General features: G+C 50.1%; 4 protein-coding genes across 4 annotated transcripts; all 4 read right to left on the bottom strand.

The window, feature by feature from the left end:
• Positions 1 to 2,190: 2,190 nt before the first annotated feature.
• On the bottom strand, positions 2,191 to 4,851 carry Z518_08498 (uncharacterized protein; the record flags this gene model as incomplete). The annotated part of the gene is made up of 5 exons (XM_013414239.1): positions 2,191 to 2,746; positions 2,808 to 3,402; positions 3,482 to 4,611; positions 4,643 to 4,742; positions 4,797 to 4,851. The coding sequence occupies 5 exons, from the start codon at positions 4,849 to 4,851 to the stop codon at positions 2,191 to 2,193; spliced, it is 2,436 nt and encodes an 811-aa protein (XP_013269693.1).
• Positions 4,852 to 7,040: 2,189 nt separating this feature from the next.
• On the bottom strand, positions 7,041 to 7,999 carry Z518_08497 (uncharacterized protein; the record flags this gene model as incomplete). The annotated part of the gene is made up of 3 exons (XM_013414238.1): positions 7,041 to 7,376; positions 7,430 to 7,646; positions 7,764 to 7,999. 3 exons carry the CDS (start codon positions 7,997 to 7,999, stop codon positions 7,041 to 7,043), a joined length of 789 nt encoding a protein of 262 aa, XP_013269692.1.
• A 2,496-nt stretch (positions 8,000 to 10,495) lies between these two features.
• On the bottom strand, positions 10,496 to 11,585 carry Z518_08496 (uncharacterized protein; the record flags this gene model as incomplete). Its single annotated transcript, XM_013414237.1, has 2 exons — positions 10,496 to 11,355; positions 11,420 to 11,585. 2 exons carry the CDS (start codon positions 11,583 to 11,585, stop codon positions 10,496 to 10,498), a joined length of 1,026 nt encoding a protein of 341 aa, XP_013269691.1.
• Positions 11,586 to 13,533: 1,948 nt separating this feature from the next.
• Z518_08495 (uncharacterized protein) lies at positions 13,534 to 15,733 on the bottom strand (the record flags this gene model as incomplete). Its single annotated transcript, XM_013414236.1, has 5 exons — positions 13,534 to 14,487; positions 14,632 to 15,096; positions 15,152 to 15,260; positions 15,335 to 15,366; positions 15,416 to 15,733. The coding sequence occupies 5 exons, from the start codon at positions 15,731 to 15,733 to the stop codon at positions 13,534 to 13,536; spliced, it is 1,878 nt and encodes a 625-aa protein (XP_013269690.1).
• Positions 15,734 to 16,184: the final 451 nt, after the last annotated feature.

The following is a 16,184-nucleotide window of genomic DNA, read 5'->3' as shown; positions in this document are numbered from 1 at the left end:
ATTCCGCTCGCAAACCTGTACAGAGATCTCTTTCCAACCACTGACATGAAAATTGCGGTGGTTAGAATGTACATTGAAATAATTGACCTCATTGAACGGGTTTTCCTCAGCGATGCATTGTTGCAGAGGTCGGAATATAACTTTGAGTCTTGCATCCAAAACATTGAGGCTTCTAAGCGAAGAATTTCCGAGCTTCGAGATGCAGCACACGTGGCGCAACAATCAGACATGAAAGCTACACCAGATATCTCAAGTGCTGGTAGAAATCACCCTCTTGCCAGACTGCTTCATTCACGGACCCAGTTAACAGGCTGGGCAGGCATAAGTCAACTCAGAACTGAAATGAACTTAGTTGTGACTCAAGTCTCCTCCGATTTCAGAAGGTTGCAAAAGAAGGTGGGTCGAATCGACCAAATACTTCATGGCACGATTACCTACACGAGGAGCGTTCGATGTGTTTATTACTGAGAAAATACCATAGCGTGGCAGCACTTCCAAGCAATCTATCATGCAAACATCGTGCTAGATTGGATGACCCGGCAGATGCCATCAAGCTCCGAAGAACTCGCCGCAGCTCGATTAGGGCAATCCAATCTCTCCCCCAGAGATCATTGGGAGAATAATGGAGTCCCAGAGTCACTATCCACCTGGTCGGCTCAGGCGCTCTCGGTTCACACTTCCCTGCTCTGGATAGGTGGTGTTTGCGGCAATCAGTGTTCCTGGATCACCGAGCTCTCTGTCGACGTGGTCGAAACACTAAGCATACAGAATCTCGACATCGTCCTTGGATACGTGTTTTTTGACGTCACCGAAGGATATAAACTGACATCTCAGGACTTCCTCAGGCTATTAATTGCACGTATCATTGAACAGCAACCGCCGCTTGTCCTTGAGATGCCAGAGCTTCTCGACCCACGGCTTTCCCGACGAGAAGCACCCATTGACAAATATTGGCACGTACTTGAGAGGATGATTTCCAGCCTCCATACAACATTTCTCATAGTCGACCGGATTGACGCTGCTTTGGACGACAAAAGGGGACGTCCAGCTTCGAGAGGATTGTTCCCGTGTTCTTGGAGATCATCTCGAGGCACCCAGGCCGACTTAGGGTGATCGTTACAAGCCAGGAGCGACCTCCAATCGATCTGGAGAGCCATCCTAGGTTCAGTTCCATCTGGAGGGATACAGGGAGGGGGCCGGCGAGAAGAGACCGGTAATAACCGCGCTATATTGAGAGTTGATTTCACTGTCGCTTATGACAAGCACCGTTAGACGTTGTGAGCAAGCCTTGCCCTTGCCGAATTTATCATTTCCATTATTCAGCACAGCACGAACGCGCCCATGTCTGATTGTGGCCCAGCGTGAATCGATATGTGAAATTATGAGCACTTATGCCTTTCCTAGGAGGTGTTGGAAAATAGAATATTCTACGCCCTTTTGCGGTTAACGCCCTGGACTCAGATGCCTTCTTCGAAGCCTCTGTTTCTGCACTGCGGCTTCCCCGCTTTATCACTTCCGATGGCCAGCCGTGAAGGATCATCCGTGTCTCACCCGTCGTAGGGGGAGAGACGGGTGATCTCTCACCGGCTCGCCTGAGCCGGGGGAAGGTAGAGGGCGGCATCAGCCTCGTCCCAATCCGGGGTGAGCCGCGAGCAGTTTTGACTCATCTTGGGTAGAACAATGTTGAACTCGGCATGACGATATTCTAGATCCGATCAGCCAATCAAGTGCTAGGACCGACAGCCTTCCCACTCCACCTTTGCCAACTGAAATTCTGAGAGAATGGTGTCAAACCACGAAATAATTCACATCTTGGCCACGAGTCGCCGGGAAAAAAGACATCGAAGGGTACTGAATTCGACTACGGACCACAACAACAATACTCAAAGTGCCGTGGTGGCTGCTGATATTCGTATCTACATTCGCGATCGGTTAGAGACGGACAGAAAGCTGAAGAAATGGCGAACATGGGGATCGCAGCGGTTCTGTTCTGGGGCGACAACACTTTCATCGTTGACGTCGTGCCTCCTAGTACGAGTAGGATGTTCAGCTTATCCTGTCTCTCGTCCACCGATATGTGCGTCATGAGTGGACACCGCTACCTCGGGAATAGGATTGGCCAAGTTGTCTCGGTAATCCACCGCATGGATTATACTCTCCGTTTGAAAATCAGCAGCGTGTGAGAGCTGCTCATCTCTTCCCATGAAGATTTGGACTGCCTTCCCCTTGTCCCTCAACAGGTAGATATTCCTGCGCGATGCCTGGGCCCGAGTCCTTGCGCCGTCTCTGTCCTCTCTTCCTCTCCTTAATTATAGCAATATCCTCGCTACCGTGGTCACGGATCCACTCAGACGTGCTCATGTACTTGGTCTGCATTGCTCTGCTTCCTTGATATTTACAGCGCTCGTTCACCACGGCTCGTCCCACGGATGTCTGATTAAGCAGGGACTTTAACAGATGGAGGGTCGACTTTTGGGTGATACACATGACTAGCGCTGCCACCACAACAACGAGATACACGGCTAGGAAGACGATCGCGACGATCGCGTAAGGGATATGGTATCGGATGACCAGGCCGTAAGTGAGGACCTCAACGGGTGAGCTGCTTGGTATATTCTGTTCCTTACGTTGGATGTAGGTTGACACGCTGTTGAATTTTGAGTTGAGCTGGCTGCGAGAGGAGGTGACGTAGTTCGCCGTTATGTCGGTCCAAATCAAGGCCATCATGGTGGCGATTCCCTCTTTCCTAAACAACCAAAAAAAGTTAGCTTCAGGTAACCAGTGCGGACCTGATGGATTGGCCATACGTCTGCGAGAGCTTTTGCCACTTTTGCCTCAAAGGGAGGGATGTGATGCCACTAAAATCAGGAAACTGTTGGCCGCCCGAGTCCAGTCCGTTGTAGAGGATATCAAGGGTATTGATAGGCCCGCCGCAGCCGAGAGAGTCTGAAGTGCTCAGCATACCAAGTCCCATAGCTGATGAGCCTGCGGGAAGATACATGTATTCACGGCGTATCGTCCAGAGTCTTGGGTCATGCTCGTATTCGTCGCCGACTAGGCCCCAGATAGGTTGAACGTCTGATATATTCATCCCACCTGTGTTTTCCACAGCCCAAAGTGGCGTTGTGGCGTTCGAGGAGTACGTTTGTGGCGTTGTCGATCGAATCTGGAGGTTCTCCAATGAAGATGTCCCGTTCATGAAGAAAGTCACATTCATGATGAATACACGAACAGAGGTGGAACAGGAGAATAGGGGTGCACTGTAGTTAGTACCTGGATCAAAGCGGCCATTGTGGTTGCTCTTGTCAATATTTGAGAAGGCTCCAAGCACCGTACCACCGATATTGGCGATGTGTGAGAAGTTCGCTTGGTCCATACCACCATATCCAGAGGTGACAAGGCCTGTATCACACGGTCACTATGCCAAAAAAAAAAAAAAAAAAAAAAAAAAAAGAAAGAAAGACTAAGAGAAATAACATACCAATGCTCTCAACCAAGGTGATGTTCTGCTCTGGGTCGGTTGAAAGATATGTGTCTGGTATGCCGCTGTCAAAGGTACCAATGCTCACCACACCAGGCGTGTAATAGGAGCTGGGTAGCAAGAATTTCTTGCCATAATAACTCGCGTTGTTTGTCGACACATTCAATTGTTGACGTAGATTGAAGTTCATCAGAACGGCCCCTTTATGAGCTCGTGCGTACAATTCGGGTCGAACTTGAGTTTGGTTCAGGTCGATGTAAGGATAATCCGTCAGTCGCTCGGTGATGCCACCGTAGTCGACCAGATAGGTTTCCTGATATCCTGCGTCCTCTGGAATGCCAAACTCGACAGTAAGGTTGTTGTTAACGCACTCCGTCTCGGGTTCAAGCCACAGGAGAGCCTCAGTCCAATCTGCTCCCGAGTGAACATTTCGAGGGATTGTATGATTCCTGAATCCAAGGCCCCCTTTCTTCATATCTGCGACCACCCCATCTCGGATAACGAAATCGTCCGCCAAAACAATCATATCTCCGTACTGGATTTCTCCTTGGGTGCGCTTAGCATAATGGTCAATCTTGAAGTCCGGCGAGGAGCTGTTCAAGAGGACACTTTCTTGTTCTTCGACATCGCTCACTAGTGTGTATGATCTAAATTCAATATCGAAAGGGGTGGCGACTGTGGCGCGATCGCCTTCATGTCCAGTGGAAAAGAGCGTTGTGAGATTCTCAGGGACGACCGTAGATATATATGCATCGTCAGAATCCCAGTTGAGGTACGCTCCGCTTTCGTTTGTCGTGGTGTAGAAACCGTGATACTGACCAGGACAACTTGTCCACATGAGCCAGCCACAAGTTCGACTAGTGTTGTAGTCATCTCGAGGAAGGGTGGCTTGACCAATTGGGGACACATCTCGAGCATACACAAATTCGCTGGCCTGTACCGAGGTGGCCGTGATCGTGTTGTGCAGACCAAGAGGTGTCAGGACCGCAGCGACTGCTAGTAGGGCAAAACCTAGCGTCGAGAAGGTTGAAATAAAGATCACTCTATTGCTGACTTTAGACATGGCAGCGCCATCAGTTCTCAAAATCGTCGGCCACCACGAGCCATTCAAGAAGCGCCCGGTAACAGACCTACCAACGATGTTAGCAAGAGAAACAAAACTGGCTCTGAACAGGACATTCTTGCCATGTAATCGCATTGCTTCGTTCGGGGACGATACCGGCCAAGATGTATACAAGGAGAAGTGGGAAGGTGAATTGCACTTGGGCATGGTTAGCCGCAACCATTCTGGCTGACGACCCGGCTCGGAACTTACATAGAACGACACCGACGTTGATCACACCAGCGATTTCTCCGATAGTCAGCCCCATGATGATTCAAAACTATTGACAGCAAGGACTGGACGTCAATGGCGATGAGAGTAGCCTTCTGCCACGCTAAGGAGGGGGGGCAATGTCCGGACAATATAAAACTATGTACATCGGCTAGATTGTTGAATGGCAAATGGAATGTTTGAACTACGCCTAGCAGGCTAACCAAATTGGTCCCTTTTTATAACTTGATGGGTAAAAGCCATCAAGGAACCTGGCGAATCAACCATCGTTTCTCCTGAAAACAATTTATGCTTGGGCCAGCAGTCTCCTTTCTCTGGCTGCCATCCCGAATACGTGGTGTAGTGCAGATCTTTTGACCCCTTAATATACATTTGTTGTTTCGCCACCAACATTGTGTGATATTCTCTGAGATTGCATTGGCTGGTGGAGCTCGTGGTCTGCCGTGCCGGGAACTGTGACTTTCCTGCATCGCAATTCATATTAATCTTGGCTGCTCTTCCTGCCCGGTTTGTCGCCGTCGCTGTCGTGAACAATAACGGAATGCTACGTCTGAATTGCCAGACGATGCGGAGGACGCTTGTGCTCTGCTGGCTGTGGCCAGCTCTAGCAGCCGCTCAAAACGACACCATCACCGGACCACCGGCAACAACTTCTGATCTTTTTCCTCCCTCTGGGCTGGATTGTTATGCCTCTCCATCTGGCCTCTGCTTGACAGCGTCATATATTGCCGCTTCCTGCAACGACTATCACGATTTCATTGACGATGTGTGGGGTTGTTACTGCTCGAACGACTATCCTTCAGCCTGGACCGCGTTAGTTTCATGAAGCTTCTCTCTAGTCATTTGCACTGACACGCACTCGCTGCAGATGTTCGATATGCCATGCCTCATACAATTCAACGTATGACATAGGTTCGACCCAACCATACGTCGTCCAGTGTTCCTCGATTTTGTCAGTGCTGAGCAGTGTGGCGATGACGGCAACAAGCTCAGCGCCAGAGACAACGTCGGCGATCGCCACTGAGGCTTCGAGCCCAACAAATTCGATGGCTACGCCTACTTCGTCGTCGAGCTCAACAGCAAGCGCTCTGGGCGATAATGTGGCATCTCGATATCACGGCAATATCTCTCTGATCCTGGCGCTCGCAGGGACCGCGGCATTTTGGGCTATACCAGCCACTCTGTAGGCCATAAAATCCAGCCGAGGCACTTGTGGTGAGAGCGAATCGACCATTCAGCGGACAATTATAGTGGTGAGCTTGCCTTGCACACAGCACCAGACACAGACATACGCTGATACGTGATCGGAAGGCCCACTCGAATACGACCATGAATAATTTTAAGCGAATGTTGTTGAGACACCCATAGTTGAAGGCCCAAAATCGAATGGTTCTCTAAGAGCTGTCGCAATGTGACCACCAATCGTGGTACCATCCCGCACGCGGCGATATTGGTGGTGGACATTGTCTCAACCGAGCCGGGGGGATGCACAAAAGCGGTCAAAAAATGTTTGGGTCTTGGTACATCATCATGCCAATTTACACACGACAGTGCATCCTGGTTGGTGAATGCCGTTCTACAAAATTCGCCGGTATGTTTCCCTTGAAAGGCGTCAACTGGGAGCCTTCTGAACCATGCAATGAGTGTCAGTGGACGATAAGCGCTGGAGTCCTATGCTGTGACTGACAAGGTCAGGCCCGATTGCTCAAGCCAACATCATCATCACTTGAGACTCCCGACGAAAGAGCTGCAGAGTATAGGAGCTGTCTGTTCCCACCGTCCTCACTGTTCTACCATCTCGTTGACCATCTTGCTGACCACCAGCAGTATCCGACGACATGCTACAGCCAAGGGTAACGCGTCATATTATACGATGTCAACTGTGATAAATAGCGACGCCAATGCTTGTAAAGACCCTCGATGGCATTGTGCACTTGCTATACACTTTGAAACTATGTAGTCTGACAGACCCGTGGATCCCTTTGAAACGGAACGAGTCCGTAAAAGCACACCTCGCTGGTCAACATACACTTTAGCTGAGGTAGGATGACTACCCTTCTTCTTTTAAGATCTATTCAAAGGAAAGAAGCTCGTCCTTTTGTCTGAATCGACGGATGCCTGCCGTATCACCCGACAAGTTCAGCACAGGCTTATTCCGTCATCTTTCATCATAAATCTTCTGCGCGTAACACCTCGATGTTCTAGGGCGGAGTCTTGGGATAGGACTTATTTCTGCCCAGCTAAGGCCTTTTGCCCGATCCGAACCAGGTCCTCATTCAGAAGTGTATCCTTCTCGAACCCTTTGACAACCTGGTCTAGCAGTGCCGCTGAAATCACGCTAACGGCAACCTTTGGCAGATTTACGAGAATCCATATAACCATTCTCCCCACCTTCGCTAAAATGGCCGTCTCCTCCGGGTCCTCGATGACCCCGGACCTGGCCACGCATGCCTCCACCGCGCCGTTGAACTGTTGTGCATACGCAAGAATGCGCGATTCGGCATCGCCCTGTACAGAAGCAATGCTCAGCTTAGCAGGTGTCCTCAGAAGCAAAGCGGAACGCTGGTGTGAATGAAGAGGTTGAGCGTGTATGATAGAGCAGGAATTACACGTACCCGCATGAGACGGTAATCTCCCAAGATCAACGGCTTCTTGGACTGATTTCTCTCGGCGTGGGATCCGCTCATGTAGATGAAGCGGAGCGGCTTGGTCTTCCCTTCACGCGGGAGCTGCGAGATGGTCTCGATGCCCTTGATGGCGTAGTCGCGCGAGATTTTGCAGGCTTGCTCCCATGAGATGGTTTTTAGCTTCGATGGCACAATGGCGATGGTCCTGGTGTTCGCCCAAGCCCAACTAGTTAGCTGGTTATCCATAGTCGCGGCACTTGCCCAGAGTAGAAATTGGGGGTGGTGGGGGTGGTGGGAAGCATTTTGATTAAGATGCATTCACCAGATCACGGCGTCTAGCCCTGTTAGCTCCTCCTTCACGTCCTTTGTGTAGTTCTCAAAGTCTTGTAATATGACCGACTTGAGCTTCGATGGGTCAGCGGTTGGGCCCAGGTTCGGAGGTGCGGAGATCTCTCGACGACCGAGAGCAACGACGGTCGTGATGTCGGAGTGTGAGAGAGCTTGGCGAATGATCTCAGTGGCGACAAAGCCAGTCGAGCCAGCGACGACGATTTTCATGGTGATAGCGGCGGCGATAGTTTAAGTGTATTGTAATAGTGACGTCGGACTTGAGAAAGATGGTGGTTTTTACATATCGCGAACAAATTGCCTTAGGCGGCCGGTATGTGCATAAGGGGATTAGTCTCAAAAGCAGGAAGATTTGCATTGAGACCTGTCCTACAAGTCCTTACAAGTCCTTACAAGTAGATACGTATGCAGAGAGATATCCATTGTTGCCCCTGGGTACGAATTGCTCATACACCGCTCATGGGCCGATCCAGATCCCCTGACCTGTGGGGTTATGACTTGTTTTTCGGGGAAAAAAGAAACATTTCATAGAAAAGCTGCCAAGCTCCCCTCCATTCTTAGGGCCGATATGAAGGAGAAGTCTTCGTCAACACTATAACGTGTTTGCAGGATCTCTTGCCTAATCACTTTTGCGTGCTCAATGGTAACCGAAGCGGTTTACCACGATACGGCTGTCAGATATGTAGAAACCGGGGGCTGAAAATCAGTAATTTCCCAAAGATTTCTGTTACATGAGCCAACTGCGCTTGTAGTATGACGTCATACAAACGGTTTGTGATCGATGCATGAAAGCATCTCGACACGGTATTTGGAATCCAAGTAATCATCAGGGCCGTCGTTTCTAGGAGCGAGAATGCCTTGGTCGAAGGTCAGCTCAGAAGGCCGAAATTATTTGAGGAAAAGAAGAAAACAGCATTGAGTTCTGTTGAACAGTAGCCGGTGTCCCGTTATTGGAAAAGGGGTTACCATTCCTATTCAGGATAGAAGTAGGAACAGAGTAGAAAAGGGGTCAACAAAACGTGTATATATACTCGTAATTTGGCAGGATCAATTTCCAGACAGAGCATTCAACTACAATCAATGTACACCCACCGATTGTTTAAGATATGTCCACATTTTGTTTTCCCCGTCCCATGACCGCATTGTGAGGAGTATCGCTTCCAATTGCTCGTCCCATGCTGCGGGATATTTCCTGGTGACCTGTTCACTGACGTTCGTGCCTTTTTATACATCCTCGTATCTGAAAGCAATCATCTAGACTGGTCACTCGTTGACTTTCCGACCAACTTCAAAGTAGATGCGCGTGCCAGACAGACACTGATTGCAAACAAATATACGATTTGGTTCACAGCAAATGCCGAGCTATTTCTCTTGTTCCATTTGCGACAGGATAAGGTCTTTTAGCGAGCTAGTGTCGTATGTGAACTTTTCCGGTTTCATGCCCCAGAAAAAATGGAGCCCTTGTAAAGGCCAGCACCTCGGGTCCGAAGAGCATGGCATGAAGCGCAGTCATGAGGAAGAATGTGACCTGAGTACTGACAGACGTAATTCAGTGACGGACTTGTCAAACGGAGGAAACGTACACACCATGAAATTCTTTTTCTTGACAGGATTCGCCCAAGGCCTTCTCTATTCGTTCAAGCTAGGGTCGACAAAAAGTCCGCTGTGACTGGTAAGAAATCCATAGCCCCAGTCGTCTCAAAGCATCATTTTGTGCACGAGCTGCTCAAGGAGGGTCTTGAAGACAGATAGCAAAGCAGGAATACGGTGATAGTGACACGCCCGCAGCATAGGCAATGGTGGCCAGCTAGTATCTGTATACGTGGTTCCACTGTTGTCCTGGCTCCTGGCTTCCCCTATTATTTCACTGGTCATCTCTCTGTGTCGCAGGATTGTGGAAATGATGTAAGTGACCAGCATGTACAGCATCTAGCTTCCGATGAGTATGGAGGAAATCAAGTGCCAGCTTTTTTGTAGCGTCCCATTCGATATCCTCGTCTGAGTCATTGCCGCCGACATAATTACTCTATAGGCCTAGAGAGTCTGGAAGAAGCTGATTGGATGAGCAATTCAGAAAAGGGAAAGAGTATTATAAACCGATTCAGAGAAACACAGAATAAAATCTCGTCCTGCTACTGAATGCCTAGACATAAGAACAGCATGGCTCTCATTCAAGTTTTGTTTGGCATGACTCCATACTGACGTCGACTGATCTGACTTGAACAAAACTTCATCACAATTGTCGCAAACCTTGAGCAAATCAAGGTCTGTGGAGAAGACAGCTCCATGCGTGGACCCGACTGTATGTGGGTCCTCTCATAGCCTTTGAATCATTTAATTCCAGGTGGATTCCGCGGGAATATGACACTATAAGTATCGCCTGACACATATTAGACCCCGGTGGGGGCTAAGCCCGCTAGAGCACCTGTCGACTACCCTACTCAGCCGTCTGAAGAACAACGAAGGGATAGACAACTATAGGACCGATTACTTCAGTCAACCTTTGTCATTGCGGTATTCCATTCTTCCTTTCTTTCCCTCTCCTGTTCCAGATAAGACAGTGAGAATTTGTTCGTATGGCTGATAGACCAGATTCTTACTTAACGCCAACCCAGAAATGCTATGGTACATAAAGAAACTCATTTTTGACGTAAGATGCCTGATGCTCCACCCGATATCATTCTGGTTTACATTCCAATTCGTTTTCTACAGGCCGAATAACGGAGCGCCAGCAATGCCCAAAACGAGCCCAACAATCAGCTGTCTCATGCTGTTGCCAGCCTCGACGATGCCGGCGCCAGAATCGCCAGCAGCACTAACACTTGCGCTAGCACTAGTACCAGCACCGGAACTGGTACTAGGTATGACTGTAACCCCAGAAGATGCTTCAATGGTCGTGCTTGTTGTCTCAGCAGTGGCTGTAGCTGTACTGGTAACTTCGGACCCAGAGTCGCTGGTCGAAGCCGTCGCCGTGACTGTCTCGAAAGTAGTGCTAGTCGAAGACGTAGAGTCACCTGTTGATTCTGTAGTCGTGGTTGTATCGGCAGTGGTGGTAGATTCAGACGCTGACGTCGACGCCGACGTCGACGCAGTACTCGATGCAGAATCAGAAGCTGTGCTAGTACTTGATGGTGAAGCTTCGCCATTCTCGACTTGGAACCAATTCGCACCAGCCGGTGCACCTAGGTTGGCGGCCTCGGCGAATCCCGCCATGTCGAATGGAAACCTAGCATTCGTGTCTTCCGGAGGGAAGAAAGACGAAAAGGAATCAGGAATAGAAAAATCCTCTGGCTGCGGATAGAGGAGAAATGTGTAACTGTGCGGGCCGTCTCCCGCGGGTGGTGTGGGCGGGAGATAGTCTACGCTCGGCGCTGTAGTGGCATTTTCCGTGGTCGCATCATTGAATAGCACTTCAGATGCACCCGAGAGATTCGGCTGGAAGTAGTGAAGCAGCTGGACTGTTGAGCCGTCGCTAGTGGTCACGTCTTGGTCAACGAGGAACAGCATGAATGTCCGAGTTCGTGTAGAGTCTGCGGGTCCCAGGGCGGTAGGTTCAACGAGCGTATCTAAATGGGATTGGGTCAGTTGAGACAACTCATGGTAGGAAAAAGAAATGAAGCGTGGGCTTACCTTCTCGAGGCAACAGTTCGCCGGGCGGATCGACCTCGGTGGTAGGACTTTCGAAATATACTCGGAAATTATCTTCGACTTGGACTGGGAAGCCAGGAGCAGATTGAGCATTAACAGCAGCAGCCAGCGCTGCTGCGACGGATGTGTAAGTGTAGGTGTACTTCATATTCGCTGACGGCTTAGAAAACAAAAAAAAGAGCGAAGGGTAAAATATATAGGGAAGAGAAAAAGAGAGTGTGTGTACCTCTATGTTGAGTGTTCACTCCATGAGTTTGGATCTGTGGTTATTATGTACCCTTGCGATCGTCAACCAAGAGAAGCCCCGTGAGCCTTGTCAGGCGAGAAAGAATGTATCAGCCTCCCGAGGTCTTAAGCGCGGACCAATAACCGACCTGACATCCCTGGTGGCCAAGAAATAAAGAGGGAATGTCGTTGGCGTTTGAGAAACGCCTCGAGTTTGGCTTGGCATCCAAGTGTCGCAGAGTTGAACATGAGACTTAGTCATGCCAGGGAGGGGGCCGGAAAGAATTTCTCTGGAGTCGATGGACTTCGCCAAGGAGGCTGAAACAGGGGAGCGAGATGATATTCACCGCCACCCTGAAGGTGGTAGTTATATCACTACAGTACAAATCCCCTTGGAGCACTTTCATCATTGGATATCACCCAATTGAGTGGAAAGTTTACCCAGTGCTTAATGCTGCCCTTGCGTACGTACTCCCGTTATAGGTTGCTCCCAAGGTAATGATGGAGAAAACGTCCCACAATCTGATGGTTCTCTTAAACAGGTATATACTTGGCCAAAACAAGGAGGTGGCTGAGTTCCAGTGAGAGGGTTCGGTCAAACCGTGGCTCTCGCTTTTGGAACACCGTTTGCAACAACAGCCGACTGTTTGGTTCTTGTCCTAGAGAGTAATGCAGGCGCCCGGCAACCCTTTTATCCGGAGGCTTGGAGATCCGGATTTTCAGTTGCACTCTAGATAGCAGCTGGCCAGGACGAGGTCCGCAGTCGGAAATAGCCAAACCGAGCGCCAGACTTCACAGCCACACCCCGCAAGATAGAATAGCGGGTTCCTGGTGTCAGCCAAATCTGGACATACGACCTAGACTTCAACCAGACGAACTCTGAGGATTGCATAGAGAGAAAGTCACCCAAAAAAGCCAACGGACTTCTTGGTCAGTACAAACACCGCGGAAACTGCACCAGGAAGGGTCGGGTGTAGTGATCAACCAGCCAGTCGAGTGACGTCCTCTGAATCTGTTCACGTACTCAACGATAGACGCCAGATCCCAACAATATGCCTAACCAGCGATTTCTGCGTTCTAATGCCGGCCGAAGAATCAATGGCATTTGTGCATCTGGTATATGGGCAAACCCCACAGGGGTTGATAGTAGACTCAGCTGCTGTTTCTAGGTACATCACTGGGGCATGGCTGTTTTAAGGCAACGATGCATGGCAACATTCAAGCATAGCCTGGTTTGGTTCATTGGAGTGAAAGCGTTCACCGTCTTACCTGATGGCCCTTGTTCAATATTGCATGAATGACTGATCCGAATTCCTGTACCTGGAGCAGGCATCGCTGTTCTCTGACAACACTAACTTCTGGCTTGTAAGACCTGTGGTTTAGGTCATTGGTGACAGGGAGAAACTTGAGGATATATATTCGAATCCTCCCCAAAAAGGCCCAGTCATAGGGTTTCAGCCAAATAGGCAGGACCAACGAAACTACGTCTCTCAGAATGACACATCAAAAAGCAATCACGGTGATCATACCAGCTCAAAAAATTCAAGCTGATCTAACAACCTATCCCCAAACCAGATCCTGGAGAAGCTCTGGGATCAGAGGAATACACACTGCTTGACGCAGACTTCATCACACCGTTGTCCACCTTGAACCTGTTGACCATGCACGTTGCCCTATTCACACTTCTGGCTTCCATATCTTCTCCCTACTCTCGGAGTCCAGCAAAGAATTCGACTACGGCGAACCTTAGCATCGCGATCATGGATGAGCGATGGTGCTCTGTGCCCGTGCCGTGCCACACGACGCTGCGAGGACCGTGCATGAAAGCAGATTCGGAGTGCAACTGACAAAATGGGGCATGTTGTCACGTATCACATCCAGGGGTTCTTCCATGTGAGGTTTCCTCGCCCTGTAGCGGCGTCCCATATTCGCACCGACTTGTCAAATGAACCGGACGCAATTGTGGTGCCGTCAGGCGAGAATGCGACGCTCCTGACCGAATCTGTGTGGCCGACAAGCTGCCGTAGTTGCCATCCTGTGGCGGCATCCCATATTCGCACCGACTTGTCAAATGAACCGGACGCGATCGTGGTGCCGTCAGGCGAGAATACTACGCTCCCGACCGAATACGTGTGGCCGTCGAGCTGCCGCAGCTGCACTCCTGTGGCGGCGTCCCAGACTCGCACCGACCTGTCATCCGAACTGGACGCGATTGTGGTGCCGTCAGGCGAGAATGCCACGCTTGTGACCGAATCTGTGTGGCCGACGAGCTGCCGCAGCGGTCTTCCTGTGGCAGTGTCCCATATTCGCACCGACCAGTCCCCCGAACTGGACACAATTGTGGTGCCGTCAGGTGAGAATACCACGCTCCTGACTGAATATATGTGGCCGGTGAGCTGCCGCAGCGGCCTTCCCGTGGCGGCATCCCATATTCGTACAGACCTGTCCCACGAACCGGAGGCGATTACGATGCTATCAGGCGAGAATGCCACGCTCATGACCGAATCTGTGTGGCCGACGAGCTTCCGCAACTGCATTCCTGTGGCGGCGTCCCATACTCGTACCGACGTGTCACTCGAACCGGACGCGATTGTGGTGCCGTCAGGCGAGAATGACACGCTCCTGACTACATCTGTGTGGCTGTTGAACTGCTCTAGCTGTATACCTGTGGCAGAGTCCCATACTCGTACCGACTTGTCATCTGAACCGGACGCGAGTGTGGTGCCATCAGGCGAGAATGCCACGCTCCTGACAAGACCTGTGTAGCCATTAACTTGCCCTAGGTGGTAAGTCACCTTTCTTTGCGCTTTGACCTGTCCTCGGACCTGCTGAGGAGTTGAGGGTTTTATGTCAGGGACTTGTGCTTGCTGGTATCCCGATTTTCATTTGGCAACGACGTATTCGTTATAGTGGGTTGTTGCGAACTTGAAATTGAAATCGAGTCCCATGTTCCAAGTGGAGTCACTCACGGATATCGTAGTCATTTCCTGAGACGGTGGGGAAGGCTGAATAGTTGGCGGAAGGTACTGCTTCATCCACTGATGTTTCAGGGCCTGCTCTGCAGTCAACCTTTTCTCCGGCGTAGGTACCATTAGTGACGACATGAAATTTTGCCCTGCGGCACTAACGTTATGGGTGAGTAAATCCACAGATGGAAAAGGTTGGCCTTGAAGAGCGTAAGTCGCGAAATCAGCAGTATTTTTGAACACGGGCTCTTTGGTGATTAGCTGAAACGAAATCTCGCCGAGAGACCACATGTCAGCTGCGAATGGGGTTCCGAGCGGCGTGAATCCATGCAGCTCAGGCGCGATGAAGCCCAAGGTGCCCTTTAAAAGTGTGGATTTGGCGGTTTCGTTTTCAAGGCGTTTGCTAACACCGAAGTCTCCAATTTTAACCCACCATAGCTGGGGTGGGCAGGATTTGATGAGAATGTTCTATATTTGCAGTCAGATCGATGTGTCTGTTCGGCCTATCAGATTGGGGACGAACTCCAGGCTTTAAGTCCCGATGGGCAAACTGATTATCGTGCATATAAGAAAGACCTTCGAGGATCTGGTATGTAACGTCTCCTGCGGCTTCCTCGGAGAGCGGAGATGTCCTGGCCAGGTACTGCTCCAAGTCCCCGTGTGGAGATACTCCATTGCGATGAAGAGATCTTCTCCCATCTCATACCATCCAAATGACTCCACGAAACGATGGACATACTAAAAAGAACTTTAGCAGGAGGATCTCGGACGGTCATTTGATCCTCACCTTGTGATGTGAGAACTTGGCAATCGCTTCCAACTCTCGACTATAGTCGATACGTCTTCCACTACTCAGGGGTTTTGTCGAGACTTGCTTCACAGCTCGCCATTCGATATCTTGACGACCCCGCACACACTTTCCGAGCCAAACAGAGCCGTATGCGCCCCGGCCAATCCGAGATACCCGACGCCAATATTCCTGCCTCTGCACTACTCTTCCCCCCCAGCTGGCGGAAGCCTCTCGATAAGTATGCACTGTAAATTCAGTATTGAACAGCGCGTCAAGCTCCGAATCCCGTATTAGATCTGATCGTCTGTCCATCATGAGTACTCCGCAATAAGGCTGAGCAAATCGTGAAGTTTGATGTTGCGTAGCCTCTCAGTGGGGCTCCGATCATGGCAGTAAAAGGGTAATATAAAGAGACTGTGATGGACTACAGAGTCTAGAAAAGATGAAGGAATGCCTTGTTGATCTATCTTACTGAGAACAGGACTGAATAAGGAGGCGAAGGGTGCAAGTTGCAACTCCCTGAAACTGTCACGGTGTCAGCCTTGCCCATTCCCTTTGCACGTGACCCGGCCTTGTCTTGGCTGCGATATGTCTCTCTACCACAGACCCCTCCCTTGTAGTTGCACTGTTTCGCTCAATAATTCAACTCACATTCATACAATGCCAGTTAATGTCTTGCTTCCATACCAGAAACCACGACTGAATGATGTGTGGCGGAGTCAATCTTTGGCAAACTTCTTAATACTCGGCTGGGGCGGTGCGTGGC

Source organism: Rhinocladiella mackenziei, assembly GCF_000835555.1.
Source record: "Rhinocladiella mackenziei CBS 650.93 unplaced genomic scaffold supercont1.6, whole genome shotgun sequence".
Lineage (NCBI taxonomy): Eukaryota > Fungi > Ascomycota > Eurotiomycetes > Chaetothyriales > Herpotrichiellaceae > Rhinocladiella > Rhinocladiella mackenziei.
Note: the sequence above shows the minus strand (reverse complement) of the source record. Positions and strands in the feature narration are given on the sequence as shown.